The sequence below is a fragment of the Salvelinus alpinus genome, chromosome 35 (assembly GCF_045679555.1).
Source record: "Salvelinus alpinus chromosome 35, SLU_Salpinus.1, whole genome shotgun sequence".
Lineage (NCBI taxonomy): Eukaryota > Metazoa > Chordata > Actinopteri > Salmoniformes > Salmonidae > Salvelinus > Salvelinus alpinus.
This window is the reverse complement of record NC_092120.1, coordinates 23,921,148-23,947,145: the sequence shown is the minus strand read 5'-3', so window position 1 is coordinate 23,947,145 and position 25,998 is coordinate 23,921,148. Positions and strand designations below refer to the sequence as shown.

The following is a 25,998-nucleotide window of genomic DNA, read 5'->3' as shown; positions in this document are numbered from 1 at the left end:
AGGTACACTTCAACTGTGAGAGACGGAATCTAAAACAAAAATCCAGAAAATCACATTGTATGATTTTTAAATAATTAATTTGCATTTTATTGCATGACATAAGTATTTGATACATCAGAAAAGCAGAACTGAATATTTGGTACAGAAACCTTTGTTTGCAATTACAGAGATCATACGTTTCCTGTAGTTCTTGACCAGGTTTGCACACACTGCAGCAGGGATTTTGGCCCACTCCTCCCTACAGACCTTCTCCAGATCCTTCAGGTTTCGGGGCTGTCGCTGGGCAATACGGACTTTCAGCTCCCTCCAAAGATTTTCTATTGGGTTCAGGTCTGGAGACTGGCTAGGCCACTCCAGGACCTTGAGATGCTTCTTACGGAGCCACTCCTTAGTTGCCCTGGCTGTGTGCTTCAGTGTCGTTGTCATGCTGGAAGACCCAGCCACGACCCATCTTCAATGCTCTTACTGAGGGAAGGAGGTTGTTGGCCAAGATCTCGCGATACATGGCCCCATCCATCCTCCCCTCAATACGGTGCAGTCGTCCTGTCCCCTTTGCAGAAAAGCATCCCCAAAGAATGATGTTTCCACCTCCATGCTTCACGGTTGGGATGGTGTTCTTGGGGTTGTACTCATCCTTCTTCTTCCTCCAAACACGGCGAGTGGAGTTTAGAGCAAAAAGCTCTATTTTTGTCTCATCAGACCACATGACCTTCTCCCATTCCTCCTCTGGATCATCCAGATGGTCATTGGCAAACTTCAGACGGGCCTGGACATGCGCTGGCTTGAGCAGGGGGACCTTGCGTGCGCTGCAGGATTTTAATCCATGACGGCGTAGTGTGTTACTAATGGTTTTCTTTGAGACTGTGGTCCCAGCTCTCTTCAGGTCATTGACCAGGTCCTGCCGTGTAGTTCTGGGCTGATCCCTCACCTTCCTCATGATCATTGATGCCCCACGAGGTGAGATCTTGCATGGAGCCCCAGACCGAGGGTGATTGACCGTCATCTTGAACTTCTTCCATTTTCTAATAATTGCGCCAACAGTTGTTGCCTTCTCACCAAGCTGCTTGGCTATTGTCCTGTAGCCCATCCCAGCCTTGTGCAGGTCTACAATTTTATCCCTGATGTCCTTACACAGCTCTCTGGTCTTGGCCATTGTGGAGAGGTTGGAGTCTGTTTGATTGAGTGTGTGGACAGGTGTCTTTTATACAGGTAACGAGTTCAAACAGGTGCAGTTAATACAGGTAATGAGTGGAGAACAGGAGGGCTTCTTAAAGAAAAACTAACAGGTCTGTGAGAGCCGGAATTCTTACTGGTTGGTAGGTGATCAAATACTTATGTCATGCAATAAAATGCAAATTAATTACTTAAAAATCATACAATGTGATTTTCTGGATTTTTGTTTTAGATTCCGTCTCTCACAGTTGAAGTGTACCTATGATAAAAATTACAGACCTCTACATGCTTTGTAAGTAGGAAAACCTGCAAAATCGGCAGTGTATCAAATACTTGTTCTCCCCACTGTATATAATATGTGTACCGCCAAGTCATCATGTAGACTATGGTTCGTGCAGATTGGAACAGATGATGCGACGATCAGATTGAGACTGATATGATGGAAGTAACAATCAATGATTGACCACTATTATTAAGATATTCTGATCCATCCCTCAGTTAATTCAGGAAACAGTATACTCATTAATTTGTGTATCGCTGCAGTCATCATGTAAGTCACTTAGCAGACGTTCGTGTCCAGATTAACATACAGATTAGTGCGACGTTCAGCATATGAGATCTGATATGGAGGAACCACTATATAATTAATGCATCTGACTGCTATTGAGTGAGATAGGTTCTGATCTATTCTTCAGTTAATTCGGGAAACGGTAACTCATTAACTTCTTTATGATAGGGGGCAGCATTTTCACTTTTGGATGAATTGCGTGCCCATAGTGAACTGCCTCCTACTCTGTCCCAGATGCTAATATATGCATATTATTATTACTATTGGATATAAAACACTCTGAAGTTTTTAAAACTGTTTGAATGATGTCTGTGAGTATAACAGAACTCAAATGGCAGGCAAAAACCTGAGAAAAAATCCAAACAGTAAGTAAGAATTCTGAGACTGGTCAATGTTCAACTCATCGCTGATTCAATTCCCTGTAAGATATGGATCTGTTTGCACTTCCTACGCCTTCCACTAGATGTTAACAGTCTTTAGAACGTGGAATGAAGCCTCTAGTGTGATGTGGGGCCGGATGGGAGGTGTTTCAGTCATTGGTCTGGCAGAATGCCAGTTCCTGGTCACGCGCATTCCTCAACGCCTTGCGTTCCATAACTTCTACAGACATGAAGGAATGCTCCGGTTGGAACGTTTTTGGATATATATGATAACAACATCCTGAAGATTGATTCTTTACTTAGTTTGACCAGTTTATTCAACCTGTTATATAACTTTTTGAAGTTTTCGTCCGAGTTTGCCTGCATCTGCGCGAGCATTTGGACATGTGCACTAAACATGCTAGCAAAAGTAGCTACTTAGACATAAGTAATGGACATTATCGAACAAAACAACGATTTATTGTAGAACTAGGATTCCTGGGAGTGCATTTTAATGAAGATGATCAAAGGTAAGGGAATATTTATGATGTAATTTCGTATTTCTGTTGACTCCAACATGGCGGAGAAATGTTGTTTTTATCTGAGCGCTGTCTCAGATTATTGCATGGTGTGCTTTTTACGTAAAGTTTTTTTGAAATCTGACAGCGGTTGCATTATGAACAAGTGTATCTTTAATTCTATGTAAAACATGTATCTTTCATCAAAGTTTATGATGAGTATTTATGTTATTTGACGTGGCTCTCTGCAATTTCTCTGGATATTTTGGAGGCATTTCTGAACATGGCGCCAATGTAAACCAAGATTTGTGGATATAAATATGCACATTATCAAACAAAACATAAATGTATTGTGTAACATGATGTCCTATGAGTGTCATCTGATGAAGATCATCAAAGGTTAGTGATTCATTTTATCTCGATTTCTGCTTTTTGTGACGACTATCTTTTCCTGGGAAAATGGCTGTGTTTTTTTCTGTGGCTATGTACTGAGCTAACATAATTGTTTGGTGTGCTTTCCCCGTAAATCTATTTTGAAATCAGACATGTTGGCTGGATTCACAACATGTGTAGCTTTAATTTGGTCTTTCATGTGTGATTTCATGAAAGATTGATTTTTATAGTAATATATTTGAATTTGGGGCGCTACATTTTTTCTGGCTTTTGGCCAAGTGGGACACTACCGTCCCACATATCCCAGAGAAGTTAAACAAACATTTCCCGTGGTGCCCCAGGTTACTGCTGGGTTAATTGTTACATGATTAATTTAATCACGTAATAATTCCACATAGTTAATAATTAGATGAATAGCATGCCATCGCATTAATGGTCGTAAGTCACAACAATAGACAAACATAGTGTGCTTAAACTAATAACACACAAATTATTATATTGAATACATATTTCACCTTTATTTAACCAGGTAGGCAAGTTGAGAACAAGTTCTCATTTGCAACTGCGACCTGGCCAAGATAAAGCATAGCAATTCGACACATACAACAACACAGAGTTACACATGGAATAAACAAAACATACAGTCAATAATACAGTAGAAAAATAAGTATATATACAATGTGAGCAAATGAGGTGAGATAAGGGAGGTAAAGGCAAAAAAGGCCATGGTGGCGAGGTAAATACAATATAGCAAGTAAAACACTGGAATGGTAGATTTGCAGTGGAAGAATGTGCAAAGTAGAAATAGAAATAATGGGGTGCAAAGGAGCTAAATAAATACATAAATAACTACAGTAGGGGAAGAGGTAGTTGTTTGGGCTAAATTATAGATGGGCTATGTACAGGTGCAGTAATCTGTGAGCTGCTCTGACAGCTGGTGCTTAAAGCTAGTGAGGGAGATAAGTGTTTCCAGCTTCAGAGATTTTTGCAGTTCGTTCCAGTCATTGGCAGCAGAGAACTGGAAGGAAAAACATCCAAAGGAGGAATTGGCTTTGGGGGTGACCAGTGAGATATACCTGCTGGAGGTCGTGCTACGAGTGGGTGCTGCTATGGTGACCAGTGAGCTGAGATAATGTGGGGCTTTATCTAGCAGAGACTTGTAGATAACCTGTAGCCAGTGGGTTTGGCGACGAGTATGAAGCGAGGGCCAACCAACGAGAGCGTGCAGGTCGCAATGGTGGGTAGTGTATGGGGTTTTGGTGACAAAACGGATGGCACTGTGATAGACTGCATCCAGTTTGTTGAGTAGAGTGTTGGAGGCTATTTTATAGATGACATCACCGAAGTCGAGGATCGGTAGGATGGTCAGTTTACGAGGGTATGTTGAGTGCAGCAAAGCAGTGAAGGATGCTTTGTTGCGATATAGGAAGCCGATTCTAGATTTAATTTTGGATTGGAGATGCTTAATGTGAGTCTGGAAGGAGAGTTTACAGTCTAACCAGACACCTAGGTATTTGTAGTTGTCCACGTATTCTAAGTCAGAGCCGTCCAGAGTAGTGATGCTGGACGGGCGAGCAGGTGCGGGCGGTGATCAGTTGAATAGCATGCATTTAGTTTTACTTGCGTTTAAGAGCAGTTGGAGGCCACGAAAGGAGAGTTGTATGGCATTGAAGCTCGCCTGGAGGGTTGTTAACACAGTGTCAAAAGAAGGGCCAGAAGTATACAGAATAGTGTCGTCTGCGTAGAGATGGATCAGAGAATCACCAGCAGCAAGAGCGACAACATTGATGTATACAGAGAAGAGAGTCGGCCCAAGGTTTGAACCCTGTGGCACCCCCATAGAGACTGCCAGAGGTCCGGACAACAGGCCCTCCGATTTGACACACTGAACTCTATCAGAGAAGTAGTTGGTAAACCAGGCGAGGCAATCATTTGAGAAACCAAGGCTGTCGAGTTTGCCAATAAGAATGTGGGGATTGACAGAGTCGAAAGCCTTGGCCAGGTCGATGAATACGGCTGCGCAGTAATGTCTCTTATCGATGGCGGTTATGATGTCGTTTAGGACCTTGAGCGTGGCTGAGGTACACCCATGACCAGCTCTGAAACCAGATTGCATAGCGAAGAAGGTACGGTGGGATTCGAAATGGTCGGTAATCTGTTTGTTAACTTCGCTTTCGAAGGGGGACAAAGATCATACTTTTTGGAGAAATGTAAATGTAAATCCCTCTTGTCCGACTCATTAAAGAAAAATGATTTGTCCTGTTCAAGGTGAGTAATGGCTGTTCTGATGTCCAGAAGCTCTTTTCCGGCATAGGAGACGGTAGCAGCAACATTATGTACCAAATAATTTACAAACAATGTGAAAAAACAAACAAAATAGCACGGTTGGTTAAGAGCCCATTCCGAGTGTCGCCGGATGGGATGGCTGGCTAGAGGGAAGGTTCCTGACTTTTTCCATGGCTAAACCAACTAGGCTAGTAATTTAACAATTTTATTCGTATTTACAGATGGCATAAAAGTTTTGTTTTTAAGGCACAGAAAAGTTCACATGTTCCAGAAGGCATTTCAATAAAAAAAAGCGTTTCAATAAAATAAAAAAATGTTACGCTCAAATGGCTCTCCTGTGAAATAGTGATGCCCGACATACACCTAGTTTCCTGAAATGAGGCACATATCATACTAATTTGAGAGTTCCGGATTTACATTTACTATGCTACTTCTAGTCTATGAGACCAGGCTGTCAGAAAAGGTCTGCAACTTGAGACAATATTTGCCACACTGAAAAAGAAGACGAGGAGGAGCACAGCGAGAGAAAACACACCAGGGGGAGAGAAGGAAAAATAGTGAAGAGAGGGAAGGAGATGGGGGAGAGCACAGCTCCAGATCTAGTTGGCAGACTTGGTTAGCCTGATAACATCTTTAATATTTGATAAGGTTCCAGCTATCGCAGACACCTCCACCAATAAGAGGGAGAAATATATTGCTGAGCACGGCAGATGGGAAAGATATCAAATCAAATACGTTCTAAAGTGATCTCACACTCTCTCTCTTCCATTTTCCACTTGCCCCACCCAACCCTCTCTTGACGTTAGGGGACACAACAGCAACAGGAGGAAGTGGAGTAGCATAGCACCTATCACCAGAGTGATATAAATATCGAAGCGTAATCTTATCACAACCAACACTGTGTTGTTGTCTCAGGTTAGGCAACAATAAAAATGGCGAGACATACACTAGACAGAAACATGAAGCCTCCAAAGTCGTGAAGAAGGAAAAGGAAAGCGGGGAGGGAATTGTATTGCAGATAGATTACTAGGCTGACAAATGATTAGAGAGAATGTGTGTGGCTTTTGAGTATGTTAATCTACTATAGTTGGCTCTGTTGATTTACAGAGAATGGAAGAGATTTTTTATTTTTTATTACATTCCACGCTTTAAACAATGTTTTATTTTACAGACAAACATTGAGAATGTGTGCTATAAAACAGCTCTCTATCCTCCTACATTCAAGGATCATGATTAAATCAACAGCCCCTGAGAATATGTATTTCCAATAAAGTTATTGGGACTTTTTTTACAAATATCTATTTTTAATCAACTACAGTGTTGTGATAGCAGCATCGAAGGGAAAGTAAATCTAGGAATGCCTTGAATGATTTAAGGCAGGGATATTTTAAGACTTCATAGGTTTATAATACGGTCAATTTACTGTGCATTGGGTTTGCTGGCATGATAAGCATGACACAGGAACATTATTCTCTCAATCCATTCTTCAAGAGTAGACCCTGACTCTCTGGCGACAGAGCAAATCTGATGACCTATCACTTCAAATCCAAAGAGATTCCATCAAGCTTGCTGCAGGGCTCCTGTAACCAAAGTCCTTTTAATATTTAAAGTGACACGGGTTGCAGCTAACATGCTTTAAAGCTAAGAGCTCCTTGGTGAATACAGAGAGAGAGAGAGAGAGGCGTGCTGGGTCAGATCGAGTCATGTTCAACTCCACTCCGCTTGACTCTCTCCAGCATTGTTTGTAGTTTATTTATCCGTTTTCATCGGCATGACTGCTGATGTTACTGCAGAAAGGGGCCATCGTTATTTATTTGCAGAGAAGGGACTCAAAAGCAGAAACACTGTTTTAGACAGATCATTTGAGATGTATTTCTTCACTGCTGCTACAATGTACTTGTCGTGGTCAGACATACAGTTCATGTACCGATCAGTTCATTAATTTCCCTATAGGCCAAAAGATTTTTAAAAATGGCCAAAAACTAGAAGATTGAATATTCTGGATAAATAACATCACAGTATCGTCATTTTGAGATGGATGATCGCAGCCTACAGTTGAAACAGTTCCTTAACAGGTTGTTGCTGCAACCAGTCATTCAGACTCATCCTCCCTCATCTGTCCATTATGCCTTCTTTTTCCCAAGTGATGCCTCTCCTCGGTAGCCCTGGTGTAATGCTAACTCACACATGAGCCATCACTGGGCTGCTTAAGAAGCTGTGACGCAGCAAGTACCAAGACAGAGGGTAGAGAGAAGGAGGACACAGAGTTAGAATTAGAAGGAAGAGGAGTGTTGCTAAGCAAGCCAATTAAGACACATCAAAAATAAGCCAGAGGAATGCTGTTTATCCCTAGTTTTTCTGCTATAGGAAACTGCCATGGCCACATTAATGGTCGTTAATGATGAATTATTCTGCTAAAGAGAGCATTGATGTGAGAGCTGGTCTGAGGGTGGTGTGATTGGCAATGCCATTGACTGGGCAGAGCTTGTAATTCTCTCACGTAGTGATATATTTACTGAGATGACTCCCGGGCAAATATAAAGTCGAGAGAAAGAGCGAGCTAGTCAAAACTTTGCGTTTGTCAGATATTATCGAAGTCATTTTTCACCTGGCCCCCTACCCACCCACACGTGTTGACACCTTTGTGTGTAGTGTTTCTGTGCTGTGTTGTGTTGTGTGTGTCAAGCTTAAATACCCCTCATTGTCAGGCCATATAGTGATAGTTCCACAGTGTCATCCTACCTTTGGCTCATGTTTGTACAAAGCTGGACTATTATTTACACTTCAAGGTCAGATCCGGCAGAACCGCATGGAAGTTAATTAAGTCGAAGGGAATGACAGTTCTCAAAACATCACACACTACTCACCCTAATTGCATTTTGACAGCTCCGCAGAGTTTGCAGAAAATATAAACGTAATTTATGGCCCGGTCACGCCATCCGAAGACCAATAGAAAGCACCCAGGTACCCAGAGTGGCTGCCAATCAATTTGGGTCTGAGTGGGTAATGACCTGCCACTGAGGGAGTGAAGTTGTGTTGTGTATTCCAATGTTCTGATGTACAGTTAGCAGAGACAGTCTCAGTAGGTTAAACTGTAACAAGCCTGGCCACAGAGAAACCAGTTAGGGCCTTTTAGCGCTAACCTAGCCTACATTTACCAAGGGAGCAATGATATTAAACTGAGCTAGCTTTGCATGTGATTAACAACAAGGTCTCCCTGTGGCGTACAGTATCTCACTGTTGGAGAACAGTGAAGTTAACACACCCAGTCCTGGATGATCAGGCTTAGCTATTGGCTGGTTACCCCCTTATGCTGTACAGTGGGGCAAAAAAGTATTTAGTCAGCCACCAATTGTGGAAGTTCTCCCACTTAAAAAGATGAGAGAGGCCTGTAATTTTCATCATAGGTACACTTCAACTATGACAGACAAAATGAGAAAACAAATCCAGAAAACCTTGTGAAGACCTCTGTCATTGCCAACAAAGGGTATATAACAAAGTATTGAGATAAACTTTTGTTATTGACCAAATACTTTTTCCCCACCATAATTTGCAAATAAAGTCATAAAAAATCCTACAATGTGATTTTCTGGATTTTATTTTCTCATTTTGTCTGTCATAGTTGAAGTGTACCTATGATGAAAATTACAGGCCTCTCTCATCTTTTTAAGTGGGAGAACTTGCACAATTGGTGGCTGACTAAATACTTTTTTGCCCCACTGTATATGTGTCTTAATAACTAACACCTTCACTAGGCCTTAAATAAAGCCTTATACGGATTGCATTAACGTCATACATGAAGTCAATGGGATGAGAATGAGCCTGTTCGATTCTAGCTACTACTATGTATAACTGACACAGTGGGAAAATTGAAGCATGCTGCTGTGTAACGACTGAAAGTAGCAGAGAAGTGATGCCACTGCGAGGGATTTACCTGGTACTCATTGGGCCAGAAGGTGCTGACAGCCAGCTCCACTTGGTGCCACTGTCGTCCGTGGGACCCCGACGTGTTCCATACTGGGCTACCCAGCGGGCCGCCGTTGACCCGAACGTACGCCCGCAGTGCCCCTGGACTGTGGCCATCGCGGCTGTACAGGAAGTAGCTGAACTGGACGCAGTGTGTGTCGTTTTCACTCAGCGTCTGCAGCAGGAGCTGGGCGCGATGCCCTGCAGCATGCTGGGAAGAGTTCACCAGCATATAGGAACCTGGAGGGATGAGACAGAAACAAGGGTAATGTCACACAAGGGTCAGAGATAATGCATGCTGTAATGCCATGACCCCGACCTCAGCGACAAGAAAAATGTCTGTTTTTGCATTTGTGTTCGCCATTGGTGTGTACATGAACTGATTAACCTGACTCATCCTTCAAGTTCCCTTTGGGGTATGATGCAGTGTTCTGAAATGTAATTGTAAGCCATGTAAGTTATCCTGAATGTGTTTATAAGTACTGTATCATTCATTTCGGCCAAATAATGTAACTAGTGTAGAAGTGCCTTTTTCAACCCATTTTTAGAAAGGAATCATTCAAATTTCTGCTGAGGATAGGATAGAAGCACTAAAGATCTCAATGACATATCCTTCCTAATCTGAGTAACCTCTCTTCAGATTCTAGCCTCATTGACAACGTTTACATGCCCACCAATATTCCATTATTATTTGGGATACTCAAGTATTCTGTTTTTGAGTTGACACATATAAACATCATATCCTGTTTACAATAACCTGAAAAAGCATATATCACAGTTATGAAACACCTGGATAAGATGCCTGGGATATGCTGATCTTAGACAGGATACTGTTGCTTTTAAACATCTTATCCCATTTACTGTTGTTTTTTGCAGGGTAAGTTTTGCATATAATGGGTATTGTATTATCTAATTGTCAAACAAATTGAAAACTTGTATGGTTGAGAATGATGAGGCAAAAGGAATGGCAAATAAGTCTGGCTGCACAACCGATTGGCAAAGTTATTGCAAATTGAGAAATCATGTGACTAAACTGAATAAAAAGAAGAAGAAACTACTCTATGAAACCAAGATAAAAGAAATAAGAATTATTGTAAAAAGTTTTGGAGCACCTTATTAAATGAAATTCTGGGAAAAAAGGCAAACTCAGCTCCATCATTCATTGAAACAGATGGCTCTGCATGGTCGGAACTAGAAGCACAAGCATTTCGCTACACTCGCATTAACATATGCTAACCATGTGTATGTGACAAATAAAATCTGAATTTGAAACTACTTTAATGATTTTTTCATAGGCAAGATTAGCAAACTTAGGCATGACATGCCAGCAACAAATGCTGACACTACACATCCAAATATATCTGACCAAATACTAAAAGACAAGCATTGTAATTTAAAATTCTGTAAAGTTAGTGTGGAAGAGGGGAAAAAACTATTGTTGTCTATCACCAATGACAAGCTACCGGGGTCTGACAACATGGATGGAAAACTACTGAGGAAAATAGCAGACGATATTGCCACATCTTCAATTTAAGCCTACTAGAAAGCGTGTGCCCTCAGGCTTGGAGGGAAGCAAAAGTAATTCCACTACCTAAGAATAGTAAAGCCCCCTTTACTGGCTCATATAGCCGACCAATCAGCCTGCTACCAACCCTTAGTAAACTTTTGGAAAAAATTGTGCTTGACCAGATACAATGCGATTTTAAAGTAAACAAATTGACAACAAACTTTCAGCATGCTTATAGAGAAGGACATTCAACAAGCACAGCACTTACACAAATGACTGATGATTAGCTGAGAGAAAATGATGATAAAAAGATTATGGGGGCTGTTTTGTTAGACTTCCGTGCGACTTTTGACATTATTGATCATAGTTTCCTGCTGGAAAAACTTGTGTTATGGCTTTACACCCTCTGCTATATTGTGGATAAAGAGTTACCTGTCTAACAGAACACAGAAAGTGTTCTTTAATGGAAGCCTCTCTAACATAATCCAGGTAGAATCAGGAATTCCCCAAGGCAGCTGTCTAGGCCCATTACTTTTTTCAATCTTTACTAATGAATTGCCACTGGCTTTGAGGAAAGCTACTACAGCGACTAAAATGACTGCAACACTTAACAAAGAGGTGCAGTTAGTTTCAGAGTGAGTGGCAAGGCATAAGTTAGTCCTAAATATTTCTAAAACGAAAAGTATTGGGACAAATCATTCACTAAACCCTAAACATTGATTAAATATTGTAATAAATGATGTAGAAATTGAGCAAGTTGAGGTGACTAAACTGCTTGGAGTTACCCTGGTTTGTAAACTGTCATGGTCAAAACATATTGATACAACAGTAGCTAATATGGGGAGAAGTATGTCTATGACAAGGCGCTGCTCTACCTTCTTGACATCACTGTCAACAATGCAGGTCCTACAGACCGTAGTTTTGTCGCAACCTAGACTACTGTTCAGTCGTGTGGTCAGGTGCCACAAAAAAGGACTTATGAAAATTGCAATTGGTTCAGAACAGGGCAGCACAGCTGGCCCTTGGATGTACACAGAGAGCTAATATAATAATATGCATGTCAATCTCTTCTGGCTCAAAGTGGAGGAGAAATTGACTTCATCACTTCTTGTATTTATGAGAGGTATTGACATGGTGAATGCACCGAGCTGTCTGTTTGAACAACTGGCGCACAGCTCGGACACCCATGCATACCCCACAAGACATGCCACCATGTCCAGAACCGACTATGGAAGGTGCACAGTACTAAATAGAGCCATGACTACATGGAACTCTATTCCACATCAAGTAACTCATGCAAGCAGTAACATTTGATTTAAAAAACAGATAAGAAAAACACCTTATGGAACAACGGGGACTGTGAAGCAACACAAACATTGTCACATACACACACACACACAATAGCATACGCACTATACACACACGTACACATAGATTTTGCACTGCAGATATGTGGTAGTTGTGGAGTAGTGTCCGGAGGGCACACAGTCTGAATGTATTGTAATTGTATAAAACTGTATAAAACTTCTTTATTTTTGCTGAACCCCAGCAAAAATGCCTTGGCAGCAGCTAATGGGAATCCATAATAAATACAAATACAAATCACTTCAAAAAGTAGGCTACCTGCGCAGTTCTATCCACCATAATTACATAATAATGTAATGAACACGAGGGGAGACAGAGAGCTGGTTTCAAGCGCAGGGCGCAGCAGGTGTTTATTGCAAAGGACCACAGGAGGAGGCAGGTAGCTGGGTCCAGGGGCAGGCAGAAGGTCTTGCACAGGGGGTCCAAAAAGGCAACAGTACAGGCAGGGAAAAGGCTAGTAACGTAGTTCGGGAGATCAGGCAATAGGTAGATAACAGGAAGCTGAAGTACATGCAGGGAATAGGCAAAAGGCGTTGTTAGTGAGGCAGGAAAAAAACTATCATACACGGGAGGAGTAAATCACGGGGAAAAACAGGGCTCCGAAAGACACAAAACAAACAATACCTCACAGTGATGGGGTGCAAAGAGCTGAACTAAATAGTGAGTGATAATGACATACAGGTGTGTGAATAGGTGATTAGAATTCAGGTGATTGGGATCTGGAGAGTGAGCTGCATTCAGGGGATCTACGTGTTTGATAGTAAGAGCTGGAAAGTGGGCTGGAAAGTGAGCTGCGTTCAGGGGATCTACGTGTTTGAGGGTGTGTGTTGGAAGCAGACATTACAAATAATTTATTTTGCTGATACTCCAAACTGGACCGTACAGCCTACTAGCTACTTTCACACAAAATTTAGACAACTTTCTGTTTATAATTTCCGACATTTGGTAAGCCATATTATAATTGACGACATTTGGTAAACCATATTATAATTGACGACATTTGGTAAACCATATGATAATTTCCGACATTTGGTAGGCTATTTGTTTGTCAACTATAGTTAGATACATGAAGCTTCTTGTGTCATAATTATTGTTGACCCAGAATTCTAAATGCAGTAGAGCTCACCAGAATAATGCCTTACATTGTTGATAGAATGAATAATAATCTATAGTAATCTATTTAACACCTCTAAATTATTAAATTTTTTAGGGACCTTGGAGAAACGCAATAACTACAAAACAGTGAAAAGTGGTCCTGTGCAAAATGTCCAAATATCGTCAGTTTGACCAGTTTTAAGGAGAGAAAAGCTGAGAAAACAATGAAACAGGAATATGATAAGACTTCAGTTTGTCTTGGGTGCATATTTTATGCGGTTGAAATACTGTCTACTTGCATGAACGTGTCAATGATAAGACATTACACACAAATTCACATTTTCTCCAGATGCTGAAAGAAAGAAATCATATTTCTGTTCCCAACACAAAAGTAACATTTGTTGTATAATTTTACTGCAATAAATGCATAATTCTGCAGGAGTTAATATTATATTACGTTACATGTGAGAGGATATGGGCCTACAGTCAGTGTCCATATTTCAGTTCCTATTTCATTTAACCCATATGAACTTAAATTAGGAATATTCTGTTTATTCATGCTGGTTACAGGGATACTTGTGAGCGGGATACGAAAGGTGCATGTAGACAGCTTATCCCGAATGAGACCTTAAGTGGGATATAAGCTACTATCCGGCATGTAAACGTAGTCATTGTTGGCTTCAGTAAACAGTTTGAGTGGGCTTTAAAGCCAGTGTTTTCACTGGAGCGTAAATATATGCTCTGAGATACAAGTTCACAGGGGGAGATACCTGTGGCAATCCTTTTTCAATGGGGAAGAGATAGAGAGGGGGGTAAGAAAAATATGTCTTGATTTTTTAAATACAGTAGTATATCACACAAGGTTGAAAAGTGATGTTCACCAAGAGACAGGGAAGAGAAAGTTAGGTGTTTTTAAAGAATATGGATGTGCAAACACACTGATGCAAGCACACAGACACACACAGACAGGCATTTAATCAGCCTGCTATGCCCATTTGAAACAAAGGGACGAGTAGTCTAGCAGTCTAGATATTTACAGCAGCAAGGTGAGGCTGAGGTTGGTGAGGCTAATTCCTGATGAAACATGAGTCCACTAAGACCCAGAACTGAGACCCCAAAGCCCCTTGTAATTAGGACAACACAACCTCCTCACCCCTCACCTAGCATCTGTCCTCCATCAAGTCTGTCTCCACAAACGTGATTAAAACAACAATGCCAGGAGACCTTCCTGTTTACCAACATAATCAAGGTTGTCTTTGTTCTCCAAGGTCTCTGTGTTTCCATTCAGAAATGTATTGGACTCTGCGAACTACCAGACATAATTTGCAGACTTGGCGGAGCTAGGCCTTACAGAGAAGTCGACTCTTTTCTAAAGGCAAAGAGAATGTGAATGTTAATCGTAGACAGCCAAAGAGAGAATTGTTTAACTAATGTCTTCATGAAAGGCAAGTAACATTAACAAATAGTCTGCACTGAAGTGAGGTGAATCTGACACAAAATTCCACGCAAGAAGCTATTCCAAATTACTTTCAAGCCACCTTTATTTGAGCCATGAGCTGACGACAACAGTCAACGTTTTGGTGGGATATGAGCAGAGTCCTTATTGCCCCAATTCAGACCACTGTGTATCGCAATAAACAACTTTCTGCATTATTCAAGTTCACATCTTACTCTTAGAAATAGTCTACCTTACAGCCAAACCAAATCAAATGTTATTTGTTACATGCGCCGAATACAGCGGAATGCTTACTTACAAGCTCTTAACCAACAATGCGGTTTTAAGAAAATACCCCCCCCCCAAAAAAGTAAGAGATAATAATAACAAATAATTAAAGAGCAGCAATAAATAACAATAGCGGGGCTACATACAGGGGGTAACGGTACAGAGTCAACGTCAATGGGCAGGAGCACTGGTGTCGACTAATTCAATGCAAATAGTCTAGGTAGCCATTTGATTAGCTGTTCAGGAGACTTATGGCTTGGGGTAGAAGCTATTTAGAAGCATCTTAGACCTAGACTTGGCGCTCCGGTACTGCTTGCCGTGCGGTAGCAGAGAGAAAAGTCTATGACTAGGGTGGCTGGAGTCTTTGACAATTTACTGGGCCATACGCACTACCCTCTGTAGTGCCTTGCAGTCGGAGGCTGAGTAGTTGCCATACCAGGCAGTGATGCAACCCGTCAGGATGCTCTCGATGGTGCAGAGGACCCATGCCAAATCTGTACAGTCTCCTGAGGGGGAATAGGTTGTGTCGTGCCCTCTTCACGACTGTCTTGGAGTGCTTGGACCATGTTAGTTTGTTGGTGATGTGGACACCAAGGAACTTGAAGCTCTCAACCTGCTCCACTACAGCCATGTCGATGAGAATGGGGGCGTGCTCGGTCCTCCTTTTCCTGTAGTCCACAATCATCTCCGTTGTCTTGATCACGTTGAGGGAGAGGTTGTTGTCCTTGCACCACACGGCCAGGTCTCTGACCTCGTCCCTATAGGCTGTCTCATCGTTGTCAGTGATCAGACCTACCACGGTTGTGTCATCAGAAAACTTAATGATAGTGTTGGAGTCGTGCCTGGCCGTGCAGTCATGAGTGAACAGGGAGTACAGGAGGGAGTTGAGCATCCCCATATTGAGGATCAGCGTGGTGGATGTGTTGTTACCTTTCTTTACCACCTGGGGACAGCCTGTCAGGAAGTCCAGGATCTAGTTGCAGAGGAAAGTGTTTAGTCCCAGGGTCCTTAGCTTAGTGATGAGCTTTGAGGGCACTATGGTGTTGAACACTGAGCTGTAGTCAATGAATAGCATTCTCACATAGGTGCTCCTTTTGTCCAGGTGGGAAAGGGCAGTGTGGAGTGCAATAGAGAATGCATCATCTGTGGATCTGTTGGTGCGGTATGCAAATTAGGTGGGTCTAGGGTTTCTGGGATAATGGTGTTGATGTGAGCCATGACCAGCCTTTCAAAGCACTTCATGGCTACAGATGTGAGTGCTACAGGTCAGTAGTCATTTAGGTAGGTTACCTTAGTGTTCTTGTGCACAGGAACAATGGTGGTCTGCTTGAAACATGTTGGTATTACAGACTCAGATAGGGAGAGGTTGAAAATGTCAGTGAAGACACTTGCCAGTTGGTCAGCGCATGCTCGGAGTACATGTCCTGGTAATCAGTCTGGCCCTGCGGCCTTGTGAATGTTGAACTGTTTGAAGGTCTTACTCACATCGGCTGCAGAGCTCGAGATCACACAATAGTAATGGAACAGCTGATGCTCTCATGCATGTTTCAGTGTTACTTGCCTCGAAGCAAGAATAGAAGCAATTTAGCTCGTCTGGTAGGCAAGCCCTGCCACATCCGACGAGCGTCGGAGCCGGTGTAGTAGGATTCAATCTTAGTCCTGTATTGACAATATGCCTGTTGAATGCGTCGTGGGAGGGCATAGCGGTATTTATTATAAGCTTCCGGGTTAGTGTCTCGCTCCTTGAAAGCGGAGGCTCTAACATTTAGCTCAGTGTGAATGTTGTCTGTAATCCATGGCTTCTTATTGATAAAGCCAGTGACTGATGTGGTGTACTCCTCAATGCCATCGGAAGAATCCCGGAACATATTCCAGTGTGTGCTAGCAAAGCACTCCTGATTTAGTTTTTGCTTGTATGCAGGAATCAGGAGGATATAATTATGGTCAGATTTGCCAAATGGAGGGCGAGGGAGAGCTTTGTACGAATGTCTGTGTGTGGAGTAAAGGTGGTGCAGAATTTGTTTTCCTCTGGTTGCACCTCTGGTCCCCGGACACTAGGAGCGCCGCCTCTGGATGGGCATTTTCCTGTTTGCTTATGGCGGTATACAGCTCCGTGAGCTCAGTTTCAGTGCCAGCATCGGTCTGTGATGGTAGGTAGACAGCTACGAAAAATACAGATGAAAACTCTCTAGGTAGATGGTGTGGTCTACAGCTTATCATCTATAAATATGGGTGGATGTCTGTTGTTCTCCAAACACAGTTTTTTCAGTTAAAACGTAAGGAACACTTCAGTGAGTGTGGGTTTTTCCTTTCTTCCAGTATTTGTATTTGTTTTTATTAAGGATCCCCAAGGCAGCAGCTACTCTTCAGGTCCAGCAACAATACATGACATTACATTTCATAACACTTTTCACAACACATTAAGTGTGTTCCCTCAGGTCACTATTCTACTATCACATACTGTATCTACAATTAAACAAAATCCATGTGTACATGTGTGTAGAGTGCGTGTCTTATTATGTGTGTGTGTGTGTGTCTGTGCCGGTGTGTGGGTCTCTTCACAGCTGTTCCACAATGTGCATGTTTATGTGTTAAAACATTTTTTTATACTGCTTGCATCAGTAACCTGATGTGGAATAGAGTTCCATGTAGCCATGGCTCTAGTATGTAGTACTGTGTACCACCCATTGTCTGTTCTTGACTTGGGATTGTGAAGAGACCTTTGGTGGCATGTCTTGTGAAGAATGCATGGGTGTCAGAGTTGTGTGCTTGTACCTTAAACAGACACCTTGTGCATTCAGCACGTCAACATTTCTTACAAAAACAGGTAGTGATAAAGTCAATCTCTCCTCCACTTTGAGCCATGAGAGGTTTACATGCATATTATTGATATTTATAAACTGGGTGGTTCGAGCCCTGAATGCTGTTTGGCTACCAGCCGTGGTATTTCAGACCATATACTACTGGTATGACAAAACATTTATTTTTACTGCTCAAATTACGTTGGTAACCAGTTTATAATAGCAATAAGACACCTCAGGGGTTTGTGGTATACAGCCTATATACCACGGCTAAGGGCTGTATCCATGCAATCCGCGGTGTGATGGATGGTGGGAGGGAGAAAGACAGAGAGAGTATGGGAGAGGGGACAGAAAGAGGGAGGGCAGCGAGGGAAGAGAGGATAGGGCTGTAGGGCGAGTTACACACGTGACTCTCAGACATATACCACACCTCCTCGTGCCGTATTGCTTAAATATGCCCCACAAAGAGAGACATCTTTTGTAACCCCTCTCCAGTAACTCAGTGAATATGAAGTGTACTACAAAACCTGATGGAGTGATACTATACTACATTATTCCACTGCATTACAAAAGAAGAAGAAACATACAATCCAGTTACTTCTTGGCATGCAGATGGGAGAAACCACTGGCCAATAATCTTTCTTCTCTTGGTTTAGTTTCCACAAATGATCTATTATAAGAAGTGACAGATCTGGCCCCCCCTTTGCCCCCTACGTTAGAGGGGTAGAGAGGGGTGGTGTGGCCACATATCTAATGTCACGTATACTCCCTCTCCGGCCATAGGTCAGAGGTCATCAGGCTGCCGATTATCCCCCACACCTGTCACCATCGTCAAGCGCACCAGCGCCTCATGACACTCACCTGGACTGCATCACACTTGATTATCTTCCCTATATCTGTCACTCCACCTGGTTCTTTCCTAAGGTGTTATTGACTCTGTTTCATGTTTATTGTTTAGTTTATTTATTAAAACACTCACTTCCTGTACTTGCTTCCCGACTCTCAGCGTACGCGTTACATCTAAAGGCCCGAGAGGGTTCTAGTACAACCAAAATATCCTCCTCTCCTTTCTGTTGTCTCTGCAAGTTAATGTTATGTAGGGACACGTATTGTTCTCCATTTTATATGGTTGCCTTTGACCCTCCCTTGACGATGGGGAGGTGATGAATATGCAATGAGAGTTGGAGGTATCAAATATGCAAAGAAAAATGTATGCGATACACTGAAATTCAGTTCAAAAACTTTATTCAGCAAAAAAATTTAATCACCTTTTGACACCACTATAACAGGCTCATTCACTCAAACTCTCAACAAACCTTCTACAAACACTCAAACAGTTAACTATTGGCACTATTGTCCCGGATGCTGTCGCATTTATTAAATCCTCTTAAAAGGAGTCTCGAAACATATGAGTTGGAAGATGCAAGGTTCAGCTTTTGACCAATTTGTCGCTGTATGACTGTGGTGAGATATTTTGGGAGGTGGTGGGCGAGCCCATCTCTCAGCCATGGTGCTTTGCCTGACACTCTCCACCGTGCCCGTCTGTTTCAGGGGGAACATGAAAGTGAATGCACAGGTTGCCGGCAGGACTACAAGGACAAGAACCAATCACAGCAAGATTGAGAGAATGGAGAAATAACGATGGAAGGGAGGAATGTGCAGTCCACTATCTCAACTGATGCACAATGTTCCTTGATTCTCATTGAGTTAAAGCCCTGACAACATGTGCTGCATGTGTAGCTCGTTCAGAAAGGTTGATGGACACGGACATACAAGTACTGACCTCGCTTCAAGATGTTGCAAAGGTCTAAGGATTGACCCTGGGGAGACTGTGAAATATGACAACTTTAGAAAACTTGAACGCTTCAGTGATGGACATGCAGTTCAACTCTAACCTTGAGCTCCATACATTTACTTTGAATTCCTATCACACGGCGTGAAGAATTTCTTTCGAAGCGGCGCGTTACTTGGAACTCTTGACAGGGTGATGGCGCCGACAGAGATGGTCGCCTCACTTCAGGTCCTTAGGAAACTATGCAGTAATTTGTTTTTATGTATTGTTTCTTACATTGTTAGCCTAGAAAATCTCAAGTGTTAATACATACAGCCGGGAAGAACTATTGGATATAAAAGCGACGTCAACTTACCAACATTACGACCAGGAATACAATACGACTTTCCCGAAGTGTATCCTTTGTTCGGACCTCCACTCTGGACATGGGATCTTATCCCAGAGGCCAACCCAAAACAACGCAGTCGCCGCAGGAGAGGCAGACGGAGCGGCCTACTGGTCACACGATCCACCGCTTCCGAGCATATTACTTGCCAATGTCCAATCTCTAGACAACAAGGTGTACGAAATTAGAGCACGAGTTGCCTTCCAGAGAGACATCAGAGATTGTAACATTCTCTGTTTCACAGAAACATGGCTCACTCGGGATATGCTGTCAGAAATAGTACAGCCACCCGGTTTCTTCACGCATCACGGTAAGAAGAAGGGTGGGGGTGTATGCCTTATGATTAAAGACTTGTGGTGTAATCATAACAACATACCGGTTAGCCTCAGACAACTGGGTCCTGGACTTTCTGACGGGCCGCCCCCTGGTGGTGAAGGTAGGAATCAACATCTCCACCCCGCTGATCCTTAACACTGGGGCCCCACAAGGGTGCGTTCTCAGCCCTCTCCTGTACTCCCTGTTCACCCATGACTGCGTGGCCATGCATGCTTCCAACTCAATCATCAAGTTTGCAGACGACACTACAGTGGTAGGCCTGATTACCAACAACGATGAGACGGCCTACAGGGAGGAGGTGAGGGCCCTCAGAGTGTGGTGTCAGACAAATAACCTCACTCAACATCAACAAAACAAAGGAGATGATCGTGGACTTCAGGTAACAGCAGAGGGAGCACCCCCCTATCTACATCGACGGGACGGTAGTGGAAAGGTGGAAAGTTTTAAGTTCCTCGGCGTACACATCACGGACAAACTGAAATGGTCCAGCCACACACACAACGTGGTGAACCTCAGGAGGCTGAAGAAATGTGGCTTGTCACCTAAAACACTCACAAACTTTTACAGATGCACAATCGAGAGCATCCTGTCGGGCAGTATCACCGCCTGGTACGGCAACTGCTCTGCCCACAACCGCAAGGCTCTCCAGAGGGTAGTGCGGTCTGCACAACGCATCACCGGGGGCAAACTACCTGCCCTCCAGGACATCTAGAGCACCTGATGTCACAGGAAGGCCAAAAAGATCATCAAGTACAACATCCACACAAGCCACTGCCTGTTCACCCCGCTATCATCCAGAAGGCGAGGTCAGTAAAGGTGCATCAAAGCTGGGACCGAGATACTGAAAAACAGCTTCTATCTCAAGGCCATCAGACTGTTAAACAACCATCACTAACATTGAGTGGCTGCTGCCAACATACAGACTCAAATCTCTGGCCACTTAAAAAAATAAAAATAAAATGGATTTAATAAAGGTATCACTAGTCACTTTAAATAACGCCTCATCTCATATGTATCTACTGTATTCTATACCATCTACTGCATCTTGCCTATGCCATAAGGCCATCGCTCATCCATATATGTATATGTACATATTCTTATTCATCCCTTTACATTTGTGTGTATAAGGTAGTCGTTGTGAATTTGTTAGATCACTTGTTAGATATTACTAGAAGCACAAGCATTTCGCTACACTCGCATTACATCTGCTAACCATGTGTGTGTGCCCAATAAAATTAGATTTGATGTCATCTTCCACCAACTCATTTTCCCAGCAAAGAGCTGGGGTCAACACAACCTCCACTGGTTCGCCTTTAAACACAGCACATGATGATTAAGGTGAAACCACTGCCTCTCATGAAACAACATTCATCTGGCTTTTCTGAAAAGCCAAACCTGTCACCCCTTGATGATTATACACTTCCTGTGTCACCTTTAATATGAGCTTGACACCTGGAACTAGCCTATTCATTAATTCACAAGAGAGGATTATATTTCAGGTTTCTATAATAGCTTGCCTGGTTTAATGCTTGAATTAATATCTTCGTTGCCAACTTTGAGCCTCAAGATGGAAACTTAAAAAGACGAAGGACTTGACAGTGTGCCTCAATACCGTATGTCAACAGCAATGCCATAGCAACATTTAGTTAGTTCATAACTGGACTATACAGTATGCGCGACATGTCTTATTATGACAGGTGAGTTATGACATGTTATGTGGGATATTACTTAGAGTGACATTATTTATTGCCATATTTTGTAAATTGCTGTGGGAGTACAACATAATTTGAGCTAACCAACCAACGCTAGTATTTACACTCATTGACATTCATGCTGAGAGTCATTTTCTCCTTGTAAGATAAATATGAAAATATTTACTCGCTAGACATGCACACTGACGATCAAACACTTTTTAGATTGTATGTCAGCGTCGACAAAGTTTCCTCCTGTTTATCTCTATGCCAAATTAACAATATCCGTTTCAAGTAAATAGAAGGGAACACTTTGGCATTCGCTGATTTTGAATGTCATTCTGTATATTTTTTTTTAGATAGGCATTAGAGACTTACAGAAATCCTCAAATAAAGAGTTGGCACCGGTTCAATGCATCTCCGTGACAATCTCGCTGATAAATATGGACTTGAAAGAGTGGGATAGATGATCCATATTCTGTCTATCACAGGTTATGCATATTCAACAGCACCCAGAATAACAACCCAAAGATCCTTTCAACACAATTCAGGATATTACTTTTTGAGGTTAGAAAAGCTGCACTTGTGAGAGAAAGTGCCTTGTCCTACTTTTATTGAAGCAGTGAACTGTTGACCCGTAATGTTCATACTTTAAAACAATCTTCACTGAATAACATTAACAGCGATCAGTTACATAAAAGAGAGAAAAATGAAAGAGAGAATGGTAAGTACTTGGAATATATATTTACTGCTTGAATAACTGGTGTTAGCTCCACACCTGGCAATATGTTACAAAAAACAGAACTCCCACCCCCCAAAACATACTGTCTCATCAACTGAGGGAGGAAATAAGCGTACTGGACCAACAAGCAAAATCTGAATACATGCTTGTGTCACGGCTGTTGAAGGATGAGGACCAAGGTGCAGCGTCGTGAGCGTACATTTTCTCTTTATTTATAAAAATGATGCCGACAAAACAGTAAACAATACAAAAACAAACCGTGAAGCTCAAAAGGCTATGTGCCCTAAACAAAGTCAACTTCCCACAAAACACGGTGTGGAAAAAAGCTACCTAAGTATGGTTCCCAATCAGAGACAACGATAGACAGCTGTCCCTGATTGAGAACCATACCCGGCCAAAACATAGAAATAGAAAATCATAGAAACACAAAACATTGAATGCCCACCCCAACTCACACCCTGACCAAACCAAAATAGAGACATAAAAATGATCTCTAAGATCAGGGCGTGACAGCTTGTTTATGTGTATGATCTTCTGAACTGAATTATGTTCACCAGGAGTAAATGAGTATTGTTATCATGTTGTCCTTGTTGAAGAAAGAACTCTCCGGAGATCTACTGATATACTGTTCATGCATTCTGTTATCATCTTCATGTGACTCACAGCCACATCCAGGCATATACAATAACTCCTCCACCGTCTGAAAATACAGTACACACACACACACCCATGCATGCACACACCCACGTGCACGCACGCACACAAGCACACACACACACACACACACATACATGCACCCACAGTAACACACTCAGACACAGAGATATATAATGCATTATGACCTTTTATGAATTATGATTCAAAAGGCTGTGAAATCTGATAAAGTCACATTCATCCCCTGCTGATCCTCCCAAGGGCGTAAGAACATACATAACAAGATTAGGACTGATCCAGCACATCATAACTCATATGGAGCACTGCAGGACCCAGACCCTGGTCACAGGCTGTACGGGAGGATGATATCTGAGGCATGCCACAATGACAAGAAGGGAGGAAGAGAGGGATACCTGGTGGGTAGAAGTAGAAAAAAAATAACACACTAAGGAGTAGTATGAGAAACTATGAATAGAGCGAATGAGAGAGGTTTATAAATGTTAAGAGGGGCAAGAAAGACAGTGGATTGATGTAAAAGCAAACAGTGGTGAAAGTACAAATCTGAGAGATGCTCCCATTGAAAAAATATATATAAATACAGGGGCAATCTCAGAGCAAGGGAAAGGCAAAGATACTTTACCTTTTCATTTCTCCTTCCATCTCAATTCTCTGAAGCCTCTCTCTATTTGAGCCCAACAACAAGGCTTTGTTCCTCTCCGACATCAAGGGTGGAAGAGAGGCACTCGTAAACATATCAAGAAACGGGAGCGATAGAGAGTTCTGAAAACATTTGGATCAATAGATGCTTTTGCCTCAGACTCTTAATAACCTTTTACTGCAGTGAGCTGAGCTAAATCGGAGTCAAAACAGAGTGACTCTTGATAGTCTTAAACAAATCTACTTTGAAACAAAAGTATACACCTCACACATGGTTATGGGCACCTGTACCATGTTAGATATAGAGGTGACATTTATACAATTTTGAGTTTGCATCCCAATATCACATCACAGAAGACTGAAATGTAACAAAACTGTTAAACATAGAAACACTGGACTTTAAACGTTAAAAAAACAAAACGGTATTAATTATGAAATTATGAACAATATTAATAACATTCCACCTGAGGCCAAAGAGGGCACTTTTGGTCAGCAGGAATGGGCTACAGGGATCATCGTGTGCTTGCTGTACTGGCTGTGCTGTTTCTATTAGTCCGTGGCTGTGTGACCAGCTCACATGTTATGCTGACCGGCCTTAATGCTCTTCTTAATTTTCATCCTGCACACTGCACATTTCCTCAGAAGGTCACCTGGGATTTCAGATCTCAGAGGAGTTTCTTTTTCTGAGCATCCGTCTGCAGTAACCTTCAGCTCTCTACTACGTGAGGGAGTGAGCTGTGGTCATTGGCTAGAAATGCACAGCCATTTTCTTGTTTGGACATTTTCTTCTTCATGTTTGCTCTGCTTTCACTGGAACAAACCCATGCACACATTCGCTTTAGCGGTGACATTGTCTGTGCCGCCGTACGTTTTCATTCAACATTATTTTAATCACAAAACATAAATGCTGCCTTTACATCATATTCCATGAACATATTGCTGTTTAAAAGCGAACTTTGTCTTTTAGAGTAACGTGGGTGAATACATTTTTTATTTTATTTCCCTTGGTATTTTCGCCAGCCTCATCTCTTCTATTAATGGACATCTCAGCACTAAAGAGCTCAGAACCTGATTTACTACCATAGATGGCAAGAGAGTTTTCATCATAGCCCACCTCCACCTTTCCCCATCCTCTCCTTCCCCACCTCCCTCCCTTCTCACCCACCCTAGCATGAAAGACAGGATGCAATCTTCTGTTTGTTTGTAGTTCTCGGCCGATGTTTGGTTGATCTCTACTTTCTACACCGCAGAGGTTTGATCCTTATTTCCATATTGTTCATCATCAAGAGTACTTTGTTTTTACAGTAAACATGCTCACATGCTTCGATGTCACAAAATATCTGCTTCGAAGAGCTTCACAATGCGCCTGGAAAGAGAACAACAAAGCACTGTCATGACGTTGCCCTCTTTGGGTACAACGAGCACCATCCCCATCTCTCTCTTCCCCCTACACCAGGCTCTGTTAGGCAGGTGATAAATTCCTTGAGGAGTTCTCTCCTCATGGCCAGAGTATAAGAGAGAGTGAGTTTTCATAGAGAGAACAAAGGAACTTCTTCCACCTCACAGAACTTGAGAACTATACAATATTTATGTTCTGGAGAATGTATAAATGGTCGGTGAAGTAGCCAGCTACAAACGGGTCCGTTTTGTACAGTTTTGTGAAACTCATGAGAGACAATACAGCCACATTACCATAACCCTGTTTATACAAGAGTCTCAGTTGTGAAGCTTGCATCTAATTGTTGTATAAAATGAATGAGTTAAGATTAAACTATTTGTGAAATTATGTAATGTGATTTTAAACTGTTTAATGAAGGAAGCTCCAATTCCCTTTGGCGTTTAACTAAAGCATTGGCCCGCCCCATGAGCACAGACATTGATCTGGCATCATGGGACAGCCCCTTTCTGCTGTTACGAATATAACCTTCACCGGAAGGAATTCCCTTCAGACCAAGCTTACCTCAATTACGAGAGGGCTAAGGTTTGA

General features: G+C 42.2%; 1 protein-coding gene across 8 annotated transcripts in view; it reads right to left on the bottom strand.

Moving 5' to 3' along the window:
• Positions 1–25,998, bottom strand: part of ptprub (protein tyrosine phosphatase receptor type Ub) — a 341,711-nt gene that overhangs the window by 182,048 nt on the left and 133,665 nt on the right. For all 8 annotated transcript variants that reach the window (XM_071384254.1, XM_071384256.1, XM_071384252.1 and 5 more), the window contains exon 3: positions 9,232–9,503. In XM_071384254.1, the coding sequence (XP_071240355.1) occupies positions 9,232–9,503 (272 nt within the window). The remainder of the gene's footprint in view (positions 1–9,231; positions 9,504–25,998) is intronic.